The 25,231-nt window shown below is 34.6% G+C and overlaps 2 protein-coding genes across 2 annotated transcripts; both read right to left on the bottom strand.

The window, feature by feature from the left end:
- Positions 1-1,807: 1,807 nt before the first annotated feature.
- LOC107643079 (putative aquaporin PIP1-2) lies at positions 1,808-3,357 on the bottom strand. Its single transcript, XM_088488212.1, has 2 exons — positions 2,181-3,357; positions 1,808-2,103 (listed from the first exon to the last, which is right to left on the bottom strand). The coding sequence occupies exons 1-2, from the start codon at positions 2,730-2,732 to the stop codon at positions 2,008-2,010; spliced, it is 648 nt and encodes a 215-aa protein (XP_088344338.1). The 5' UTR covers positions 2,733-3,357; the 3' UTR covers positions 1,808-2,007.
- A 742-nt stretch (positions 3,358-4,099) lies between these two features.
- On the bottom strand, positions 4,100-8,942 carry LOC107643077 (signal peptide peptidase-like 2). Its single transcript, XM_016346634.3, has 14 exons — positions 8,664-8,942; positions 8,261-8,419; positions 8,047-8,158; positions 7,801-7,920; positions 7,442-7,593; positions 7,148-7,330; positions 6,871-6,905; positions 6,212-6,368; positions 5,796-5,849; positions 5,403-5,495; positions 5,169-5,311; positions 4,926-4,996; positions 4,659-4,742; positions 4,100-4,579 (listed from the first exon to the last, which is right to left on the bottom strand). The coding sequence occupies exons 1-14, from the start codon at positions 8,808-8,810 to the stop codon at positions 4,458-4,460; spliced, it is 1,632 nt and encodes a 543-aa protein (XP_016202120.1). The 5' UTR covers positions 8,811-8,942; the 3' UTR covers positions 4,100-4,457.
- Positions 8,943-25,231: the final 16,289 nt, after the last annotated feature.

Raw genomic sequence — 25,231 nt, 5'->3', positions numbered from 1 at the left:
CAACAGCCCTAATGATAGAGCCACAAGCCAGGCCCCAATAACTTTAGTTTCACCTTCAATCCTCATAACCTTGTTCAGATTCTTCTCAATGTTGTCTCTTACAATATTCTTCAAATCCTTATTGGAAGTACCACATTCATGCTCATTAAGTCGTGTGATTAAAGCCCTTGTCAAACCTTGCCACCCACTATCAATTTCATCAATCCATTCAAAGCAATTGCAGTCTTCATTCTATAGAAAAAAAAAAAAAAAAAGAATTAGAGTTGAAGAAGAATTCTAAATTCTAACTATGAAACTCAACTCAAGGACCATACCTTCCAGAATAGGCAGCGAATGAATCATCTTCCTGGGTTCGCAACTGTCGAAGAATCCAACAACACAGCATTCCCACCACAGTAACATCTTCTATCCAGGATTTTCACCTTTTTTCGTCTTCGAATTTGATGTTCCAGAAAAAATGCAACTTTCCCTCCTGGTCATTTTTCTTCTTGACATAGCTAAAGTTGTTTTAGCTATCTTCTTGTTTAGTGGGGAGAGGGGGAGAAGGGAACGATGGATGAGAGTGTTGGAGATGAATGAAGTATTTTGGAAGGATTTCACATTTTCAATGTTGGGGTATGTCCAACGAAGAATGAAGAACTAGGATTCATATTATTCCCAATTCAAACTCAATGCACGTCAGATTAACAACACGTGATACTGTGTATCAAAATTGTCCACGTAAGCCGCTGAGTTAAGGCTGGATCACATTTGGTTAGTTTCATATACAGGATCGATCTTCTATGGGCATTTGGGTTGTTTTCTAAATTCATAGATACTCTTGTCAACGAATACATCTTTTATTGGTACTTTCAGTAGTTTAGTCGATCCAAATTGAAAGAAGTGTGGGAGTTATTTTGTGAATATTGGTCTTTTAAAAGAGGACCGCTAGAGGCAATCAAAATTTATTATTTTTGGCCATAAATATTTATAAGTATGGAATAAAATATATTAATTGAATTGATGACTAAGTGATGACAAACAATAATAATTTTTTATGATCTCTAACATTTTTTATTTTAAAAAACTCTAACTTAAAAATATTGATAATAAAATATAGAGTAAATAACTATTGTAATATAAAAAAATTTTGATTTTGATAAAATAAATTTTAAATTTGTTTTGATAGAATGAATCTCAAATATCAATTTTATTTGATAAAATAAATTAATTGTTAATTCATCATTTTGAATGATTAGACTATTTTGTCAAACAATAAAGGTTGAAGTTTATTTTGTTAAAATTAAAATCTTTTAAATGTCAAAATGGTTATTTAATCTAATGATAATAGTAGAAAAACAAACAAAAAATTTAAAATTTATCTTATTTAATATTCATTAATTATTTCAATAATTAATAAATACTAAAATAACGCAGATATTCGATGTTTTTTATTAATATTTTTTTGTTACTAAATTATTGGGGATGATTTTTATTTTTTTGTTACCAAATTATTGAGGATGATTTTGTGGGTAATAAAGTTATTAGAGAGCACCCATTGGCCAGCAGCAAACCCTTAAATAGAGTTCAGTACCGCAACAAATTAGTTCTTGCCCAGCTGGGTTGGGGAATACCGTGAAAAAATAAAAAAGTTATTAGAGAGCAATCTAGTTAATTGGATTTCTAAAACGACGTCGTGTGGGTATTAGTTGTTGTGATTTGTGAAAGAATGAGGGTTGCGTTTTAGGGGCAGGGAGTATCGAAGATTGGTAGTGGGAACTGGGAAGGAAGAGAGCAGCTCATCCAGACCCAGTTGCAAGCCCAGATCTTCAAATATTCACGATTTCGATGCATTTATTTCTTTTTTTTCTTTTTCAAACCAGAAAAACCAACATAGAACAGATAAATAAAGATCAAAGTCTAATAAACACAAAGCATGGTAGCACGAAAGAATTCTCCATCAATTTACACACACACGATATCAAACATTCAAAGAGAGGAGCAGACATATGAAACGATGACGATGAATTAAGGCCTTGACTTGAAAGGAATAGCTCGGATGACTATCTGGTGGTACACGGCAGCAAGAGCAGCTCCAACGAAAGGCCCAACCCAGAAAATCCACTGCAATGAAAAAAAGGACATATGAAATTCAGAAAGAAATGAGTGAGAAAAAAAAGGCAGAATCGAAGAAGACATACTTGATCATTCCATGCATGGTCTCTGTTGAAGATGATGGCAGCACCAAGGCTCCTAGCTGGGTTAATCCCAGTTCCAGTGATAGGAATGGTTGCCAAGTGGACCAAGAAGACAGCAAACCCAATCGGAAGAGGTGCCAAAATGGGAACATGTGAGTCTCTTGCGTTTCTTTTAGCATCAGTAGCAGAGAACACAGTGTAAACAAGAACAAAGGTACCAACAATCTCAGCACCAAGCCCATCACCTTTGCTGTATCCATGGTTAACCATATTAGCTCCACCTTTATACATCTCAAACCTCGCATTCCCTTCGAACCCCTTCACCACACCAGCGCCGCAAATGGCTCCAAGACACTGCATCACCATGTAGAACACTGCCCTCGTCAGTGAAAGCTTCCTTGCCAGAAACAACCCGAAGGTCACCGCCGGGTTTATGTGTCCGCCGGAGATTCCAGCAGTGCAGTAAACAAGGGCGAAGATCATGCCGCCGAAAGACCAAGCAATGCCCTGAATGCCAACGGAGGAGCACTTGGAGGGAGATCTGTTCACTCCCATGACGGTTAAGATGGTGATGTAGAGGAACAAGAATGTGGCCACAAACTCAGCTATTCCGGCTCTGTAGAAGGACCATGACTTGAGCTCACCAGGCTCAAACAATGGTGCTGGTGGTGCCTCCTTGTTCCCACTCAGCTATTCCGGCTTCTCACTCTGTGCTCCTGTTCCCAGTGCATGCCTCTCTGAGAATTTGTTTGCTCCAACTTTCACATCTTCTTCCCTCTCCATTTTTCTCTTCTTTGCAAAACTAAGCTTGGGAGATTACACTGCTATATAGAGGAGATTGGAGAAAGGTAAAGTAGTGATATCTTTCTTTGCTGGCATATGACAATAATTGCAGTCACTTTTTCTTTCTTTTGAGCAAAGAAGCTAAGAATATTTCTGTGGCTGTGCACAACTTTTTATTTTCTTATTGCTTTAAAAAAGGGGGCAGTTTTAAGAGAGTATTCTGGAAAGTGCGTTCTTATCTTAAGAGGCTAAACAGGGTGCTATGTTAATCAATGATTGTTGAATGTGAATGTGAATGTGAATGAGATTGGTTCCAAGATAAAGGTTAGTGTAGTTACGCCCACCCAATTACCACTCAACAACGGCCCTATGCCCTGTAAAGTGTAAATTGTACCATATGTTTGGTAGGTGAGATATAGGTTTCTTTTATTCTAACGGTAGGACAATCGAAGCCACTCGGCTGAAAAGTAGAAACAACATCGAATGGCCAAGAATGAATGGCCGTTTGGTGAACGTTGGACTTGGAAAGTGACATGCGATACTATGCACATGGGAAGTTGGGAAAACTTGCCAAAGTCTTATTAATGACGTCATACATTTTGGAAATACTGTTGAACACTTGTGCACTAAAGAAAAGTTTATTCACTTCATAGATTTTGAATGCTCTTAGCAATCATTATCCATTTTTTTTTAGGTTGCATGATGATGATGAATTATGGAAGACGTACTCTAGGAACATTTAATGTGGCGATGATCCTCCACCTAATACAGAACAAGAACACTGAACACGGAACAGAGAAGAGTGCGAAAATGCAGGCACTTATGTTATGCCAGACATCTCAAATTCTTTGGATACCTAGGTGGTGTTGTGTTTCATGAACTCATTCGCAGTTGTTATTCTAAGCCTTGCTTGAATCATGATGTCCCCAACTGCCAACCTTAATTATGATACAATTAATCCTCTAAGGAGATATATTTATTATTTCCAACTAAAATTGTCTTAACTATTCAAAAACTCATGCTTCCCCATGAAATTAGAAAGGAGATGAATTAGAATGAGAATACCACACTTCACGTTGCTTCTAACTCTTCAATTGACAAACCAGCTAACTTTCCTTGTTACTTGGTCAAACATTAAATTTCCCCCCTAAAATGTTAATCTTATAGATGAATGAATTACAGTTTACGGTACAAAGCCATTCATCTTATAATCCACCAGCCATGATACAACTATGCTGATTCTAAGATCAACTATTGGTTATTTTGCAGCCAACAGTGTGAGCGAACCAGGCTGCTTATAACACAGTAGGTAATTAGAGATTTGTATCAGCTACAGTTATCTACACCAAATGTAGACAATTTCTATATATGTGAGCAACAGCTACGTTTGAAGGGGATTGGTTTCATAAACCTCTGATGATAAAGGCCTTTCGAAGATTGGTTTTGCTCCCAATTCCCGAAGATCAAACATGCAGCTGAGTATGTTGAAACAGGTTGTCATTCAGGGCTTACTTCTCCACTATGCTGGAGTCTGATATGTGGACAGGGTCTTTCTGGTTCTCCTCTTGTCCATAAAACCTGCAGATCTCCTCGCTTTCGCCCTAATGTCAGCAAAGTCCCTGCATTGATGCACGAAACCATGAGAATCTACCATTTGTTTCCAGATAAAAAAATTATTACAAATTAGGTCTAAAGTACCAAGGGTAAATGGAACAATGTATAGTAGTGCTGGCTGGCCATGTCCATCCATCAAATTTAGTGCCACATATGTAACTAGAAGGCCTGCCAAAATTGGGGGAAAAAAAAATAAGACCAGTCATATATGTATGTAGCTACATAAATCATTATATAACTTAAAAGTTAATAATAAAGAAATTCTTTATTCTTTCAGTCAGGAAATAATATGATTTATTGTTTGAATGAAGTTATCTAAATCAGATGAGGAGATTGCTAGTTGATTCTCACCAAAGCCATATGCAAATATTGCCCACAAGAAGTACCCATTTCTTATGTTCTTGTTCGCCAGCCAATCATATCTGCAAGCATAGACCATACCATTGATCAAAACATTTTTCAACAGTAGATTTGCCAGGAAAATATAGTTTAGAATTAAGAAAGTCTGTTCTAGGGAGCTAGGTAAATATTCCTTCAAGAGATATACTTGGGGCATGCAAAGGACTGAGTGGAAAACGGGAAAGAGATAACAACCTGAGTGAGAATGCTACCAGCATTCCTGGTAAAAGTATGTCTCCAAAACCTATAATGCTGTAACCACCCCATGGATCAAAGATGCGGGGAAATTTCAGTAACATTGGGATACCATCTTCACCACTTCCATCAGCTCGGGCTACCTATAGTGAGTAATGTTAACAATGACAAAACTAGGGAATCGCATTGGGGAATTAGTGATTGTCATGTATCAGAGTGAAGTGTAAGACTAACCACAATCATCACGCTTTGCTGGAAAAACTTCGCCGAGACAAACACCCAAAAGAGGTCATAAATGAAGGCACAACTCAGAAGAACCGTACCCACCTAATTCACAAAACAAATCAAATCAAGATGAATGACTTATTTTTTTTGGACAAGAATTTTTCATATAACCAAATTTATCAGCACAAACTATAAATATGAACAAATAGACATGCAAGTATTTGCTGCCAAACAAACAGGTGGGGAAAATAGAGGCAACACTACACTAGTCCACAGATGACGGAGCACACACAGAACAAAGTAACATGTTGCAAGTTCACTTTTTTCATATAAGATTTATCTGAGAGTTGTCCAAACATAAAACATCAAAATACTTCATAAGTAATCCCCAAGAGTTATTACCTTGAGATTAGGTACATGTACAATCTGTAGAACTGTTATTATCAGTGCAATTCCCTGTAAAATAACCAATGAAAGAGAAATGAAGATTAGATGGACACTGCTAGTCTAGATAGCTTCCCTGATGAATCAATAAATAAACAAAATAGAATCATATTATATCTCTAGCACTTGCAAAGATTATGGTGTTCAGTGTAGTTCAGCAAAATGAAATATTCCAGAAGAACATTACATCCCAAGTCCTAGCTCATAACAGGGATATTATACACATACAAAGCACAACTAAACTACAAGAAATGTGTCTCCTTGAAATTGTCATGAAGAAAGTAAAGATGAACTTTCTTTATCACTTGAGAGTCAACATGATATATCTAAAAAGGAGAGCATAAACATTTAAGAATGGAGAAAATTATCCTTACAAGTATATCTTGACCAATCCACCCAAACGAGTGAGTGCGATAAACTGCCCAGAGAACCGCAAAGGTTATACAAAATGGAGAAACAGCCAAAGTCAGGTATGAGATAGCTCCAAAGAAAGGTATTTTAATGTATGTCTTGGCAGCATGCTTGAACCACCTATATTGCAAAAGAAGACAAGTTTCATTAACATGTAGAGAAAGCCTAACATCATGTGATCAGATGGACTGTATTGACAAGGTCCAATTGTCCATTAATAAGGACAAAAAAAGGGTGCAAGTGTGAGAACTCAAACATTCCAGAACAAGCCAGCTGGAACTATTCAGAATTGCAAACTATTGTTGCAAATGTGAGGAAACAAGACTAAGCACACTTAAATATGACTTTCAAAAGTAAAACTAGGTAATACACAATCCTGATCATATGGCTTTCAAATCCTATAAAATCAACGAAGCCTTACATACTATGAATGCCAATGCAGTTCAGTATTTCATCATAAAAAGCACATAAGCACTCCATCAGCTCCAATCTGAGCTTCTCAAGTAATCAAACAGATACTTATTTCCAAAAATATATTATGGCTGGCAGTGTTGATGTATCCTATGATAATAAATTCATAACTTCCAGAATCATTCATAAGATTAGGTTTGAGATATCAAACCTTGACAAAAGAGCAACCAAGCAAGTTTGCAAGCCCTGCAAGATACAAAAACACCCAAGGTTAGGGATGACAAGATACATGATAACATGGCAAAAGCAGGAAAGATAGAATATATGCAGAGAATATGAATTCAGTAATGGCAACTGGAGGAACTGTAGTAAACTGCGCACTAGAAGCTTCCCTTTCTTTTAGCAAAGATATAATGTAGAAAATAGATTTTCCCCCTCAGAAAGATGCATACATCTAGAACATAGACAAGTTAAATGGACGTTCATACCTCAACGCCACCAATACAGAAGAGAACAACCAAAATATCAATGAACCATGGCGACATCAATTTGTAAATCATAAACAGGAAACATGAAGCTAGCACAACAAAAAGGATTGCAGCCTTCATATTCATGTTTACAACTCTGCTAACACCTGTGTTTATAGTGTCTGGGACTTCATCTGAAGCATCCTATAGAAGTGAGGAAAGAAAGGAAGTATTAGGATGCATATTCAAATTAGGAGAACATATGAGAACCATACTCGAGGAAATGCCAAGCTAAACAGACTCCAAATCACTGACCTTTAATAGCTTGTTGTGTTCATCAGCTGCTTCTCGGACCCTCCATGCTGACCAATATGATGCACACAATATGGTAAGAACTGCTAGTAGCCAAAGAAATACTTCTGCTACATCAACAGCTGGTCGACGTGGTGAATATAGCTGGACAGACACTGCAAAAGGGAAACGAAATTTAGAAAGCTACCCTCTCCTCTCCTTAAGACTTAACTGGTAAGGTATTATTGGGAATCCATGTACCAGTTCCCCAATAAGGAAACATGAGTTAAATGCAACTAAATCATTAAGTGAAAGTGTATTATAAATCCACACAGAATACATAAGACATATCAAACAATCATAAAAATCAAGTGGAAGCTCACCAGATGAAGCACTTGTCAGCATTTCTTTGAGCCTTGCACCTGCATCTCGTGGGAGCATGACAGCGGGTATGTGTATGTTCAAATCAGTTTCATCTGGTTCGCATACCATCTTGTAAAGCTCTGCAAACAACAGAAACAAAGAGACATTCATTAGATATGACCCACTCAACATTCCATCAAACCGCATCCTCCAACTTCCTGCTCCACCAAAGACAAGAAACAGCCCAAAACTTATAAATTGTGTACCCTTTTGGTTATTTATGATAAGGATAGCTGAAGCATTAGCAGTTTGTGCAGTTTTTGCCTTCTTTGTGAAGGTGCAGTTCCCTCGATCGACCATGATGACATCTCCCGCAATCTAATGAAGAGTTGTACTACAAGCATTTAGTAACATTCTACTTTGCTACACGTGTCCAAACTCCAAAGGAGAATACAAACATGCCATATATGAAGAAAGAACCTTATTCTTTGGAGGATTGCAACAATCTCGGGGATCTGAAAGAATAAGGCGAGTGTGCTTAGCATTCTTCTCCTTGGACACAATTGTTGTGCCAAATCTGGCCCCCACACCAACAAATTCATCATCCTCTTTGTCATTGACCCATGTCTGCACTTTCACCTAACAAAGCCAACACATAACAAGTATTACCACAAATAATCACCACTTGAAATTGAGAGAGATTAACTAATTAGGAACCAAACTGTGATCATCAAATGCTTAGTTGAACAAGTCAACACCGTAATTTGATGCTCAAAACCCAAAATTAGAAAGAAAAAGTTAAGTAGTTTGATGTTTCATGCTAATCTACTTAACTATGAGCAAAAGGAAAAAAAAAAAGAATTGAAGTTTGGAGAGCGAATACCAGAACGAACTGGTTCTCGCAACCGGGCTTCTTGGGGGTAGAATCGTCATCGTGAACTATGTCCCCAGCAATGACAGAAGGAGCGTGACGGAGAAGCAGTATTACAGCTAAAAAAGCAGCAACCGGTAAAAACTTCTCCACAGCCATAGATAAACGCACGCTCTACGATTATCACAATTCCATTACCAACTCAGCAGCTAAGCAGAGAGAGAGAGAGAGAAGGTTTTTGCCGTGTCTTGGAATAATGAACTATAAAATATTAAAATATTAAAATAATAATTGTTAAATAATAATAGTAATAATAATAATTGCGAAGAGGGAAATGGTGATAGGCGATATCAACACGAAGGGGCAGTGGCAATGGGCCTTCCTTGAAATTTCTCACAAACTTTATTATTTTACAAAAATAAAAATATGGAATGTGCATTCTTTTTTTTTTTTTTTTAAGAGAAAAAAAGAAAGCGGGTGGAAAAAACCGCGGCAAAGTAAAAGGCGTAAATGCCCCGGCGGCCATGAGCAAGAGGAATCAGTTAGTAGACTGCTGTTGTCTTGTATGTCCCTGACGAGTGACGACACCTTCAATATTTCTAATATATTTTATTTTAGAGAAAATCTTTATTTTTCTATAAGGTTGAAATAGAAATCAAACTGGTTTTCTTTCTAATGCAATTAATTAATATGAAATATATATTTTTTCACTCAAAATTCTAGTTATGTTGAATTTGATGCAATTTTTTATATAATTATTCCATTAGATAAACGAAAAAAATTGACTTTCAATAATTAACACAATGTTATTTGAACCATATAGAATAGGAAAAATTTCAGGTATGACGTGTACCTTTTTTAGAAATCTGAAATTTCAATTATCATTATCATTGACATATAATATTAAACACACCAGGTTCAGATTTGAGGATAAAACATATTATGCACATGAAGAGATTTAGAGTGTTTATAGATCATATGACTGACTCTTCCTTTCTCAAATTTTTTTTATGTTGAAATTCTTAATTTGTCTTCCACTCCTCTTGCAAGTTTAAAAAGCCTTTTTGTTTTTTCAACCATATGGCTTTGGCTGAAATGCACTGTGTGTTAGAAATTTTTTGTTTATTCTATTTTTGTTTTTTATTGTATCTCGTATTCATCTTTAATTATTTTAATTTGTTCATACTTCATACACTAAAAATTAGTTATTGTGTAAAAAATATGTATTTAGTATTTGATAAAAAATTATTTGGTATATTATTATAAATAAGTTTTAATTATTGTGGTAATTAAATATCTATATGAAAAAAATGTATGATTTAATACGAAAAATATATACAAATACATATTATTGATTTCATTATTGAGATTTTGTATGCAAGTTGTATTATTGGATTCATTTATTTAAAAGACGATGAGAAATAATGCTCCATAGTTAATTTTGTTTATATTTCTATTATTTAAAAATTTTAATTTTGATGTACTGTTAATGTAAAATAGTTTTATACGTGCATCTAATTATATAATATTATATTATTAAAAATAATTACAATTTTTATTAGCTATGTGAATGATCATTCAAAAAAATTAATGTGATTATATAACTGTCATAATATCAAAATTAAACTCTTAAAAAAATAAAATAATGTTATATTTTATAAAAGAACAAAAAATTAATTCGTTAGGAGTTTTAAATATTCGAAAAAGAGAGAACAAAGTAAGTCAGTAGAATTTATAAGAACTACTTTATTTAAAATAAGTGTAATATGGATAAATATGGTCCCTGAATCCAAAATCAAACTTTTTTTAACCTTTTAGATTTATGAGTTGCATTATTTCTATTTGGCTTATGTTAAAAGTAGTATTAAATTGATATTTGGTTAAATATAGTTCTATTTAAAAGTATGTTGTTGACTAATAGATTATTATATACATAAAGTGAAATATTTTAATTAATTTTTAATAAAAAATTTTTTGGACAAAATAGTTTTAACAACAATAACAACAACAACAACAACAATAAATTAGTTTTTAATCTTTTAATAATACTATATAAATTAGAATTTTTTATTTAAATAAAAAAATTAATTTCTAATTTGTGTTGGAAACAACTAATTATTTACTTTTAGATGTATTATTTGTTTATTTTATAGGTAGTGTTATTTTTGCAAATAACTTTATTTTACAGTAGGTGTAAAATGTGAAATTAAAAAAAAATTCACAAATACTAATTTCAAAATTAAAAACAAAAAAAAAATTAACTTATTTTTCACAAACTATGCATGTAAAATCAGGATAAAAGAGATTTTTATTGACATTGATATTTTTAAAGTTTAAATTAATTATTTATTTTACTTTTTATAAATTTTAAAATATAAATATTAATAAAAAGTATCTTTATTTAGATTTAAATAAAATATAAAAAATAAATTAATAAAAATTTAAATTTTGTGCTTTAATTCAAATTTAGTAAAAGTCGTATTTTACCAGATTTATGAATATAAAACAAAATGATTAACAACTTTATACAATTTATTAAAATTTATCATTTAATATATTATCAACTAAGAAACCATTATCAAAATTTTTTATTTTTAAAAAAATACACTTAAGATATATCCTTCCTTATGACATAGGACAAAGCAGCTCAAACTTAGAATATTTTAGAGTTTGAATTTAAATTATCACATAGTCATATCAAAACATTTGTTATATTATATTTATTTTAAAAACTAAATAATAGTAATAATTTGACTAATGTTATTTTTTAACATTTTTCAATTACATATTGTATAAATCTAGTTTATCGTTTTAAGTTATTTTATTATGATTATTTGTTATTTCAAATTTTAAAATCTCTAAAGTTTAAGTTCATGTGCTACCATAAATGGTTATATATTAGGTCCATTTTTTTAAATCAAAATTCATAGTTTAAATTTATAGGTTTTTACAAACATAATTTTTTTAATTTGAATTTAAATTTTTATTAGTTTTAAAATTTTTAATATTTTATTTAAATACAAACTAAAATTTTTTCTATTGATATTTATGTTTAAAATTAAATATTTGTTACCATAATTTTGCCTAATAGCCTGCAAAAATATAGAGTGATTCTTTTTATTTCATTATTTCGTATTTTGTACCTATGAATATTCATTTCTTTCTTAATTTTACAACTTGTGTTGTTAAATTAATAAATAATATGCATAAACATAAATACTTTTTTAATGCAAATTGAAAACAAATCTTTTTTATTTACATAAAAAATAACAAATTAATATCTTATAAATAAATTAACAAATTAATCCTCATTTTCTTAAAAAATTATTGAGATATTAAATTATTTTAAATTTTAAAAATAAAAACAATTTTTATTTATTAAAAATAATTTCTTATTTTTATGATATAAAAAAAATATAATTATTTTAATAAAGTATTATTTTTTATTTAGCTATTTTAACACACAAAAATTTATAAAAATTGACTATTTTAACTATATTGAAAGTTCATGAACATATAAAATTTAACTATCTTAACTATGATTATCTTAAAATTTAAAGAAAAAAAAACCATGATATTTAAATTATTTCACATACAAAACTATTTTGGTGTTAATCTTGTTTTTTTTTTTCCTTTTACAAAAGTATTATATTAACTATATAGTATATGATTCGCTGCATAAGTTACTAGTACTATTATGTAATTTTTTTATTAATCAAACAGAGGCGTGATATGCATGCAATTGAAGAAGAAGAGAATGAGGTATTGAGGTTTGAAGATGAGGACATTTAGGAGAGTATCGAGAAATGCAATAGGTTTGATTGAAAGGTTATTGGCGGATCAAAAATTTAGTTTTGGAATGTTGGAGGCAGTTCTCTATACAATATGGAGGCAACTAGAAGGCTTTCGGGTGATGGATTATGGGAGAAATTTATTCCAATTCTTTTTCAGTAGCGAAGTGGATATGCTTAGAGTGGAAAAAGGAGGACTGTGGTTGTTCAAGAACTATATTTTGCATCTCAAATGTTGGAGGGAAAATAATCCGATTGATGAGAAAGACTTTTCCTACGTTCCAATATGGGTCCAACTATGGGAGGATTGGAGGATCGTTAGGGTAAGTAATTGATGCAGACCTGTTTGTGATGAGGGAAAAGGAAGATCGTATTATTAAGGTTTTGTTGCAGCTTCATGTTATCAAATTTTTGTGTAGAATTATGAAGATTTCAGGCAATAATAACCAAATTCTGGAGGTGCAGCTCAAATACGAAAAAATTGGCAATTTCTGTCACTATTGTGGAGGAATTGGACATGAAATTAGAGCTTGCAATGGTTATTTAGAAGATTCCATGGTAGAAAAACTAAAAGAGAAAGGATGGGGGACATGGATCAGATTTAGAGCTTGCAATGGTTATTATGATTGCTTTCTTTAATTTGTTGTTATTGTTTTCTCTTGCAATTGTTAGTCTTAGATTTTGCTATGTCTTGTTAGTTTTCTATGTTTTTATTTTATACCTTCCAAGTGTTTGACAAAATGCTTGGTTGGATTTTAAATTAGATTTTTATGTTCTTAACTTGGATCAATTAATTAGAGACTCTTGAGTTATCAAAAGTCTTTTGTTGATTAGTGATTGAAGATTGCCGGTTAGCTTGAACTTCACCAAAACTAGTCTCTCACTATGAGTTGACTAGGACTTGTGAACTCAAGTTGATTGTATGCCCTTGACCTTCCTCCATTGGTTAGAGGTTAACTAAGTGAAGGCAATTCACTTTTACCATCACAATTGACGATGATAATGAGGATATGACTTCTAATTCTCTTTTCTTGCTAAGAGCTTTCTTAGTTATTAATTTATTTTCTTGCCATTTTACTTTCTTGTTCCTTATTTCAAAAACCCCAAAAATATACTTTTCCATAACCAATAATAAACTACACTTTCCTGCAATTCTTTGAGAAACAACCCGAGGTTTGAATACTTCGGTTAATTTTATTGGGTTTGTATTTATGACAAACAATTTAAACATTGACCGAGGATAATTTGTTGGTTTAGAACTATACTTGCAACGCAACATTTTCGTGAAAATCTTTACCGACAATTTTCCTCTGTCAAGTTTTTGGCGCCGTTGCCGGGGAGTGCAAATGTGTGCCTTATTATTGGTTATTGTGAATATTGTGAATATGTTTGCCTTTTCGTTTCTTTGTTAGTTGTTTCGAGTTTTAGGAGTTTATTTTCATTATTTCTTGTTAGTTTTTGTTTTATTAATTCTTATTACTATGAATTCTCACCCCTTTGGCTATGAGTTTGGTTCAAATTATGTTGTAGGGAATGGAAGCTACAATGAGAACATGTATCAATGATGGGACAGTCAAAGGTGGGAGGAGTCTCAAGCTTGTGGACAACCTTCTTAGCAACAACCTCCTCCAACATACTATGAGCAAGAGCCATTCCAAGGTGCATATCAATCCGATGGCTATGGTGGACCTCCTTGTGACTACCAAGAACTACCACCATATGCCTATGAACCCCCTCTTCAACATAGCTTTGAACCACCATACTCACAAGCCCCCTGCAATCAAACACTTCCATATGACCTTAACACATATCCACCATACCAACCACTTTAAGAGCATATGAGCCATACTTAGAACCACCCACATTCTAACCCAGTTACTCCCAAGAACCACCACCTCAATATACACCACCTCCAATGTATACGAACTTTCAACCACAAGATGAATTTTTCTTTCGACCACAACCCTCCAAAGGGGAATGTCCATATCCATCAATCCAAGAGCAATATGATCCCAATTATGTTAGGCAAGCAGAACAAGAGCCATGGGATCATTTTAAGGAAAAAATGGATCGACTTCAAGCAACCATCCATCAAATGGAGTGAGAGGAATGCCGAAAAGCACACGAAACTCTCATGGCTAACATTGCCAAAACGAGAACCACCATCGACCCATGGGACTCATGCAACAAAGCATTTTCACGGATGAATGTGGAAAGTCGACCGAAGAACGGAGCATGAAGGAGATCTTGGGTTGAGCCGCCATATCCTTATCAAGATGAACTACCTTCCTATCATGAACCCTTCCTTCCAAGCAATGAACCCTCACATCCACTCCAACCTCTAATGGATGACACCCTTGATCTTATTTTTCAAGGGCAAAGAGAAATGCTAGGGACGACACTAGAATTCATGGCTGCCGTGACCGAGTTAGTAAGTCGATTAGCTTCCCAATGTTTGGACACTCAAAGAACTCCCATGGCTACATGTGGAGAATCTAATGAAGAACGTAGCATGAACGAGAGACTGGGAACTCCGGTGGAAAGTGAGAAATGTGACTTTGTATTAGACCAATTGGAGGAAGCCGTAATTGTTGAAGAGGAAAAAGTGGTTGAAGACTTAGGAGATGTTGAACCTCCATGGGAATCAAGAGTTGTAGAGTATTCCTCCAAGAAGCTTGAAATCGATGTTGAGGAGGCTAGTGCACAGCTTCCAAGGCATGTTCCCTGTGAAGAATTGGACGGGATAGATCAAGAAGCAAGTTCCCTTAGTGGTGATGATCCTGAATCAAGCCATCCTAGTAATGAATTTGCATCCACAAGTGAACCCCTTGAGTTTGAAGAACCCTCTCCCGATGACATTAAAAGCAACATTGAGGTAGATTTCTCTCAACCTCATATTTATGACTTGAGTGACGGAGAAGAGTTGGATGAACTCGGTGAGGAAGAGCTTGAAAGTGAAGAATTTTTTCAAAAGGTGGAAGTCCTTCGGCAAGGTTGGACGAGAGTTGAATATGCTTTGTCAAGATCATTGGAGACTTCTCTACCTAGGTTGCCATCTACTCCTTCATTTGAGTGGGTAAAACTTATCTCTATTAACTTTATAGTCCCACTTGAGTATGGTATGCTTGAAACGGATGGCCAACTTAGGAGGCTTTGTGGAATTAAGTGTAAGAGAATGATGTTTAGTGGTTGGAGTTGCAAATCAAGACTCATCAAGGTTGAGATTTCAAGAGGTAGATGCCAGGGTTGGACTAGTGATCAATTGGTTGGATCTAAGAGAAGAGTTTGGTACTTCATTGAGAATTCGGATTGCTTGCCACCTGGTTGGAACAATGATGATCCACTTAAAGACGGGTGTAGAAACAAGATTTGGGATCCGGAATACAAGAGGATTAACTTTGGGAAATCAAAGCTTGTGAAGAACTTCATCAAGGTTTGGTGAATTCACTTGGAAATGTTGGAACTTATTGGAAGTCCAAGCGTTGGTGGAAGTTTCAAGATGAGTTCAAGCACAAGCCACCATGACAAGGAGCTTACCAAATGTCCAACTTAAGGACTTTAACTAAAAGTGTTAGGTAGGAGACACCCCGCCATGGTAAATTCTTCCTATTTTATCTTTTATTTATATTGGTAATAAGTTGAATTTTTAATTTTACTCAGATTTATTTATTTATTTATTTATTTTGAGTTATGGTTTAGCTTGTTTAATAATCTTTGACATTACTTTGGTAGCTTGTTAGCTTCTCAACCAACTTTAAAAAAAAGGAGGGTATCACGCGTACGCGTGACCGACGCGTACGCGTCGATTCCAATTTTGCTCTCTGGTAAAAAAACCTGAGAGTTGTGTTGGAACCATGCGGGTGGGGTGCTAGGCGCACATCCCAACCCACGCGTTCACCTCGCTGACGCATACGCGTCACTTGATCCTTTGGCATCCACGCGTAGGCGTGGACGACGCGTGCGCGTCGACGCCAAAATTTTGATGGTCCAATACTTAAACTAGAGACTTACGCGGGAACTGTGCGAGTACTGTGCAACGAGCACAATTCACCTCCACGCGTACGCGTCACCTTCTCTTTTCTGCTTTTCACGCGTACGTGTGACTGACGCGTACGCGTGACTGACGTGTATGCGCCGCTTCTTCTTTTCCTTTCTTCTTCTTTCTTCTGTCTTCTCTCCTTTATTATTCTTTCCTCTTTCTTTTCTTCTTCCTTTCTTACTCTACTCTTCTCTCACTTTTCAACATTTCACTTCTCATTTTTCTTATCTTTCTTTTTTTTTTTTGTTCATTACATTTGTATACTTGCATTCATTGCATTTTAATTATGTTGTTTGTTCCTCTTTTCTATTCTATATTTGTTATTTTAACATTGGTGTTAAATGTTCTTACTCATCTGTCGAATATTTTTTCCATTGTTTTGGCGCTTAATGACTTGTTTTATATTGTTAGGTGATATTATTTATAGGTCAATGCTAATCTTTTATGACACTTGTATTCCTTTTGCATTGATATGAACTTATATTGTCTTTTATGACCCACTCTCTCTCCCTCATTGTTGCAATTCTTGCACTATTGATATGCCATTTGCCTATATTATTTTTCTCACTTGCATGTTGTAGCTACCATGTAATTGAGAACCTCATTATTATTTGGAATTAGCCCACCTAGACTTTATTTGTTTGCATATCTTTGTTTGTGGGTTATTCTTCTTCCTTTTTCTCTTTTTTCAGGATGACCACCAAGAAGGGAGACAAAAAGCTTCTAAATGGGGCGACAAACAAGTTCCTCCGCACAATCTTTTGAAGAAAATTCATCAGTTGTAGCAACCCTAATCCACTTAGCATATCTTTTCTTGCACCGAGGACGGTGCAATATTTAAGTGTGGGGAGGTCGATACCGACTTCCATGGGTAACTACTTCCTGTCTCAATACTAATGTTTATTTTCTTTGTTAGATTAGTTGTTGCATTGCATAATAGATTGCACGTGTAGTTAGTTGCTTGCATGTATGTACTACTTGGTTGAAGTGATAAATTCTCTTCCAAGAAACTGTTTTATAGCATTTCACTAATTTGAATTAAAATTTTTGTTGAACTTGCTTGAAGAAATTTATTTTGGAATATGGTTTAGAGCTCAAACACACAAAACCAGTGAGATTTTGAACCTATTTGATTGGTTGCATCTTATCAACCAATGTTTTATTTTGGTGTGTGTTGTTCTCTCTAAAATTGTGATCTTTGTCTTGCTTGATTCTATATTTTCATTGTTTGATATATGTATGCACTTATGTGATTGAGGCCTTTGTTTCACTATAGCTCACATACCCATATGACTTTACCCTTTCATTTCCCTTTGCAATCCAATATTGAGCCTATTTTATCCATTTATTCTTTATTTTAGCACATCATTAACTCTAAGTGGAAAATAATAAATGTTCCTAATTTAAATTCTTGGTTAGCTTAGACTAGTGAAAGTGTTCATGATTTAAGTGTGGGGAAGTTGGGTTTGGAAATATTTGGTTTGGGAATTGATAATGTTAGACTTTTTTGTGAAAATGTGAAAAGAATGTTGAGGACATGTTCATGCATTCAATACCTTAATCGTATGCATTGAGAAAAATAGAAGAAAAAGAAAAACCAAAAATAAAAAGAAAATAAAAGGAAAAAATAATAATAAAAAATAAAAAGGGGACAAAATGCCCCAAAGTAAATGGTGATAGCAATGCATATGTACTGCACTCAAAATTGGAATGTATGAATATGTGGTACAAATAGTTAATGGGTAGTTAGATTTTGTATTCTGATTACATGGATTGTCTTAAGTTAGGTGGGAAGTTTAGGCTAATCAAGGATTTAGATTTTTATCCATTTGACCAAATACAATTCTACCTTGATCCTAACCCCATTACAACCCTTAAAAGAACTCTTGATATGTGTGTTTGTGCATTAAATTTTTGTTGATTGGTAGAAGAAGAGCAAGCCTTAGAAAGCAAAATTAGTAGAGAATTGAGAGAATCGAACCTCAAACACTTGAGCAATTAGAGTGTATACACTTCCGGTGAGGGTTTGATGCTCGATTCTTTGTTCCCGCCTTTCACGAGCTTTCTTCTTGCACGTCTACTTGTACTTTATTTTGGAATTTGAATTAGTGAAATTCAGTTCATATTTATTTTGGAATGTTGATTTACTTTTAACCAAGTAGGTAAAAGTATTTTGCATTTAGTTACATTCATATAGATAGGTTGCATTTCATAAATTCTACCATTCTCTTCACCTCCTTTATAGCTTCTCTTGAGCTTAGCATGAGGACATGCTAATGTTTAAATATGGGAAGATTGATAAACCACTATTTTACGGTTTATTTTGTATTGAATTGAGTGGATTTTATCAATAATTCATACAATTATTCATATAAATTGCATGGTTTTACAAATCCTTCCTAATTTTGTGCTATGATTGAAAAATGCTTCTCTGGCCTTAAATTTGCTAATTTTAATCCTCTCTCGTTACTATTCGATGCCGTGATATGTTTGTTAAGTGTTTTCAAGTTTTCTAAGGCAGGAATGGCTTAGAGAATGAAAAGGAAGCATGCAAAAGTGGAAGGAACACAAGAAATTAAGGATTTCAGAATTTGATAGCGACGGGCACGCATGGACGACGCGTATGCGTGACGAGCGTCACATGCTGCATTAAACAGAATCTGCTGGGGTAATTTTTGGGCTGCTTTTTACCCAGTTTCAGGCCTGAAAATACAGATTAGAGGCTGCAGAGTGGAGCTGGAAGGGAGACACACTTTCATTCACACAATTTTAGGTTTTAGATGTAGAATTTTAGAGAGAGAGGAGGGTTTTAGGGTTTTTAGTCTTGTTCCTTCTCAAATTCAGATTTCTACCTTACTTTAATTTAGTTTCTCTTCTACTTTTATTTGTTCTAGTACTTTAGTTTATCTATTTCTCTCGTTGATTTCTTTATGTTGTCAATTTAGTTTATGAATTCTTCTTTTTTTTTTAATCCATATTAATACAATTTATGTTTCCATGTTTATGATTACTTTCTTTAATTTGTTGTTATCGTTTCCTCTTGACATTGTTAGCCTTAGATTTTGCTATGTCTTGTTAGTTTTCTATGTTTTTATTTTATGCCTTCCAAGTGTTTGATAAAATGCTTGGTTAGATTTTAAATTAGATTTTTATGTTCTTGACTTGGATTGATTAATTAGAGACTCTTGAGTTATCAAAAGTCTTTTGTTGATTGGTGATTGAAGATTGCCGGTTAGCTTGAACTTCACCAAAACTAGTCTCTCACTATGAGTTGACTAGGACTTATGAACTCAAGTTGATTGTATGCAATTGACCTTCCTCCATTAGTTAGAGGTTAACTAAGTGAAGGCAATTCACTTTTACCATCACAATTGACAATGATAATGATGATAGGACTTCTAATTCTCTTTCCTTGCTAAGAACTTTCTTAATTATTAGTTTATTTTCTTGCCATTTTACTTTCTTGTTCCTTATTTCAAAAACCCTAAAAATATACTTTTCCATAACCAATAATAAACTACACTTCCCTGCAATTCCTTGAGAGACAACCCGAGATTTGAATATTTCGATTAATTTTATTGGGTTTGTATTTGTGACAAACAATTCAAACATTGACCGAGGATAATTTGTTGGTTTAGAACTATACTTGCAAAGCGACATTTTCGTGAAAATCTTTATCGACAATTTTTCTCCGTCAATGCCTCATTCAAGATTTTTCCAATCTCTCAGTAAAGGATAGGAGCTCGCAAGCTAGGCCGGAAGAAGAGAAAGTTCAAAGTGTAAATAAGGCGCTGCTGCTAAGTGACTACGAGAAAGCAAAATCTGAGGCTAGAGGAGTTTTGGAGGAAATAAAGAAGGGAAAAGGAGAAGGAACAGATCAGTCCTATCATAATAAATCAGTTAGCGCTTTTTCAATTAGGGTGTGTGAAGGGACAAGGAAAGTTTTAGAGAAGAAGAAGCTGAATTTAAAGAAATTGGCTAGAAAAGGACAGAACCACAAACTTGTGACAGGTGCTAAAAGAATTACAACAGAGGTGGAAGGAAATTCAGCAACCAAGAAGCAATGTTTGAAGGACGGTGAGACAACTACAATGAGGGAGGGTGCCATCCAAAATTGGGCACCCAAGGAGGTATGAAGATGCTGTCGTAGAACTGTCGGGGTTTGGGAAAACCTCTGACAGTTCACAATATACAAAGGATTATTAAATCCCATTCCTTCGAGGTGTTGTTCTTGTGTGAAAGTAAAAACAACACCTTGAATGTTGAGAGAGTTCTAAGGAGAGTTGGGTTTAATTAAGTATACACGGTAGATCTGATTGGTCAATCTGAAGGTTTAGCATTGGCATGGAAGGAGGGAGTAAGTATTCAGGTCTTAAACAGGGATAATTTTCTGATTCACTTTGAATTAGAGATTCAGCGAAGTAACTTGAGGTGGGAGATTTTGGCGGTCCATTTGCACACGGATGAAACTATTACGGAGAAACAATATTCAAAGTTATTACAATTGATTGAGAATGATGGAGACTAGATTATACTTATGGGAGACTTTAATGCTATCAAAGCTCATCATGAGAAGGACGGGGGCAGACCTAAATCGGCATCATCTATAAGGAGTTTTAATGACTTTATTAATATGAGAGGGTTGGTGGATTTAGGTTACGAATGTGATAAGTTCACACGGTCGAATAGGCAATTTGGTGTCAATTTTATCAAAGAAAGATTAGATAGAGTATTGGTGTCAATGCAATGGAGGGCAGAATTTTCAAATGGCTATGTTAAGCACCTAGATGACATGGGTTCAGATCACAAGCCACTCCTTATTGATTCGGATAGGGAGGTAAGGAGAACGAAGAGGAGATTCCAATTTCAAGAGAGGTGGTGTGAGAATGAAGAGGTGGTGGAATTAATTAAACATACTTGGGCGTTAGACATGAGGGGTTCACCTATGTTTAGACTGGTTGGGAAGTTCAAGGCAACTAGACATTGCATAGTGGAATGACAGCAAAATTCTTCTTCTAATTCCAAAAAGAAAATTCAGGAAATTAAGGAAAAAATAGTAGGAGAGGCAGTTAAGGGAGATCAAGCTAATGGAGCAGCTATCAGGATATGGAGGCTATATTAGAAGATGCACTTGAGTTAAAAAAAACGATATTGGAAGGAAAAATCTTGAATCCAGTGGTTAAAATGGGAAAACCGCAATACAAAATTTTTTCACTCCAAATTTCACACTAGGAGTAGAAAAAATAAGGTGCAAGAGTTAGATGATGCAGAAGGGAATGTAGCAACCAGCATTGAAGGCATTGCATCAACCGGCCAACGATACTTTGAATAGCTCTTTAAATCAAGTAATCCAAGAGAGCCAACAACCAAAATTGAGGGTATTCCAACAAAAATCAATGCTGCTGCTACTAACCGTGCACTAGCTAGACCGATCACAGAAAAAGAAGTGAAAGCTGTTGTTTTTTTTACAAATGTTTTTTTGGCGCCGGAAGAAGATGAATTTACTACTAAATTATTTCAATTTTTCTGGAAAACGATTAAAGAAGATGTTTTCCAGGCGGCTAGAAGTTTTTTCTTACGAGGTAAAATCCTAAAATCCTTTAATCACACTCATATTTGTCTTATTCCGAAGGATCCGAACGCAAAATCCATGAAACATATCCGACCTATAAGCTTGAGTAGTGTTTTTTACAAAGTCTTATCAAAGATTATAGTGCACAGGCTTCAATTTGTGATGAATAGAATCATAAGTGACACACAGAGTGCTTTTATTAAAAGGCGGTTGATTAGTGATAACGTTTTAATTGCTCATGAATTTATGCATTTTTTAAAGAATAAGAGATACGGTGATTATGAATTAGCTTTGAAACTAGACATGAGTAAGGCGTATGACAAGGTGGAGTAGAGCTTCCTTTGGAAGGTTATGAGGAAGTTGGGTTTTTGCAGGACGTGGATGTAATGGATTCAGGAACTGGTGATGACAGTTTCATACTCTGTTGTTGTAGATGGTCAGCCTCATAGTTTTTTAAGCCATGTAGAGGGTTGCGTCAAGGCGACCCTCTTTTTCCCTATCTATTTTTATTTTGCGCAGAAGGGTTGTCCCATCTGCTCTACAGAGGAGAACAGAGACTGGAGATTACAGGTTTGAGACTTAATCAAAGGTGTCCTAAAGTCAGCCATCTATTTTTCGCAAATGACTCAATTTTATTCAGCAAAGCTACAGAGGAAGAGTGTCAAAATCTGATTCGGATCATACAGGTTTATGAAGATATTAGCGGTCAAGCAGTGAATCTGGATAAATCCTCAGTATTTTTCAGCAGAAATACTTCTATGGGCATTCGTGATCATCTATCTCACATCTTACATGTCTCTCACATTAGCAACTAGAACAAGTATCTTGGGCTACTAGTGGTTATTCATAGATCTAAGAGAGCTACATTTTCGTATATCAAGGATAAAGTAACACATAAATTACAGCACTAGAAGTGGGCCTTGCTATCTTCAAGTGGCCGAGAAGTACTAATAAAGGCGGTGGCAACGGCAGTTCCAATCTATACTCTGAGTTGTTTTAAACTGCCAGAGACGCTGGTTGATGAAATTCAAAAGCTCATGCTCCAATTTTGGTGGGGACAGCGAGGCTCGGAAAGAAGGATGCACTAGATAGGATGGAAAATTTTTTGTAGACCTAAGTCTCAAAGGGGTCTTAACTTCAAAGATCTTAAAGCCTTTAATCTTGCAATGTTAGTAAAGCAAGGGGTGGAGACTGATAACTAAGCCACACTTTCTGATTTATAATGTGTACAAGAGCTAATATTTTAAGTTCTCAAATTTTTTAAATGCGGAGGTCGGGAACAACCCATCTTGGGGTTGGCAAAGTATTTTGGAGGGTTGAAAAGTGATAGAAAAAGGAATTTTATGGAAAATTGGCAGAGGCAGTACGATTAAGATTCAGCAAGACCTATGGTTAAGAGACTTTCAAGCAATTACTCCTAATTCTAATAACCCAGAGGGTCAAAGACTAGAATCGGTCTTAAATTTGATGCTACCAGACAAAACATGAAACCAGACACTAATTCATGAGGCATTCAATCCAGCAATTACAAATGCTATTCTAAATTCAATAATTCACCAGGAGGAGGATAGAATTACCTGGATGAAGGAAAAATCTGGAACATATACAGTAGCTTCTCTAGTTATGGTGAGGCCTTTCAATTTTTTCACCCTCCAACAGATTTTTTTCCAGAACACTGCAGAAAGAAAGAATTATGGACAGCCATTTAAAAACTCAGATGTCAACTAAAGATTAAAAATTTTATGTGGAAAGTGATGCATGAGGGTTTACCTGTGAAACAGAAATTGGGGCAGAGAATTCAAACAGTAGTACCGATTTGTCCAAGATGCCACAGTGAAGAAGAATCGGTCTTCCATTGTCTCTGGGCTTGCCCGGACGCGGTTGAAGCTTGGCATGCATGCGGCCTCCCTATTCCATCTCACATGGACCTCCCATGGCAGTGATGGCTGAAACTGCTTGAACGGTTCAGTGACACTAACGGAAAGAAGAAGAAGAACGTGGCAGCTATTACAACTTGGTTGAATTGGAAGACTATGAATGAATTTGTTTTTGAAGGGAAACAGAAGTCCCCCTCCTAGTTGCGGAAGAAGCTCTGTGGGTCTTCAATGAACCTCAGGATTAGAGATGTACTCTTCCTCTCTTGAGACCTTTACTCTTCTTATTGTAAGTTTAATTGTTTTTTGGTGGAATATTTCCAATACTATTTTTCAATTGGTGTCCAAATATGGACTGTAAATTTATTTCTAGTGAAATAAAATGACTTTACCTTCGATAAAAAAGAACATCACAATTATGCTGAGCCACTTGACATTAAATGCTCAGTTTTGTCTTTTTTTTCTCTTATGGTAAGGCAATTATGTCGAGTCACTTGGCACTAAATGCTCAGTTTTATCTTTTTTTTTTCTCTTATGTTAAGGCTAGTCTTGTACATTACGACAAAGCTATGTGACAAATAAATTATAAGAAACCGAATCCCGCTTGGAATTTTGATCTTCTAAAACAGTAAATGATATATGTGAAGCTTTTTCTATAGAATAAGATGACTTATGTACATTTATTTTTACGTAAAGTTAATAGTTAAAAAATATTAGATAATTTACCATGTTTAATTAAATTATGACAGTTTTTAACTGTTTATTTCACATAAAAAAAAATGTACGTGAGTTTTTATCATTGATTAAATACAAAATTGTGTATGTATTTAAACCAAGGTTTTTTTATCCAAGTTAATAAAAGGTTTATATCATTTTTCAAGAAATATTTCATTAAAAAGCAAATGTTTCTATATAAAAAAAAATGATTAATTATATGACCCGTGATATTGAGGTCTGCATTCATCTCCTTCACTCGTCTTTGGTTTGGACTTCGCACCCAACATGCCTCTATGGTTCTATGACTCTTTTCTTCACATACAACAGATTGCAGTTTGCTTAACGCACGTAACATACAGATTGCAGTTTCATTGTCTTAACATGTCGAGTGATTGTGAATAGTTTATTAAAAGGAGATACTATTTCTCACATATACCAACAAATGTAGGGGATAGAGATGGTCATATTATTTATTGATTTATTTATTTTGGCTAAATGCTCACTGTTATTTTTATGGTCACATCAGTATTCGGTCTAATAGAAGTGTTACACTCCGTGAGCACGTTAGATTCCATTCACACTCTTAT

The sequence above is a fragment of the Arachis ipaensis genome, chromosome B5, assembly GCF_059453495.1.
Source record: "Arachis ipaensis isolate K30076 ecotype BB chromosome B5, ASM5945349v1, whole genome shotgun sequence".
NCBI lineage: Eukaryota > Viridiplantae > Streptophyta > Magnoliopsida > Fabales > Fabaceae > Arachis > Arachis ipaensis.
The sequence above is the reverse complement of the archived record's forward strand: the minus strand, read 5'-3'. Positions and strand labels throughout refer to the sequence as shown.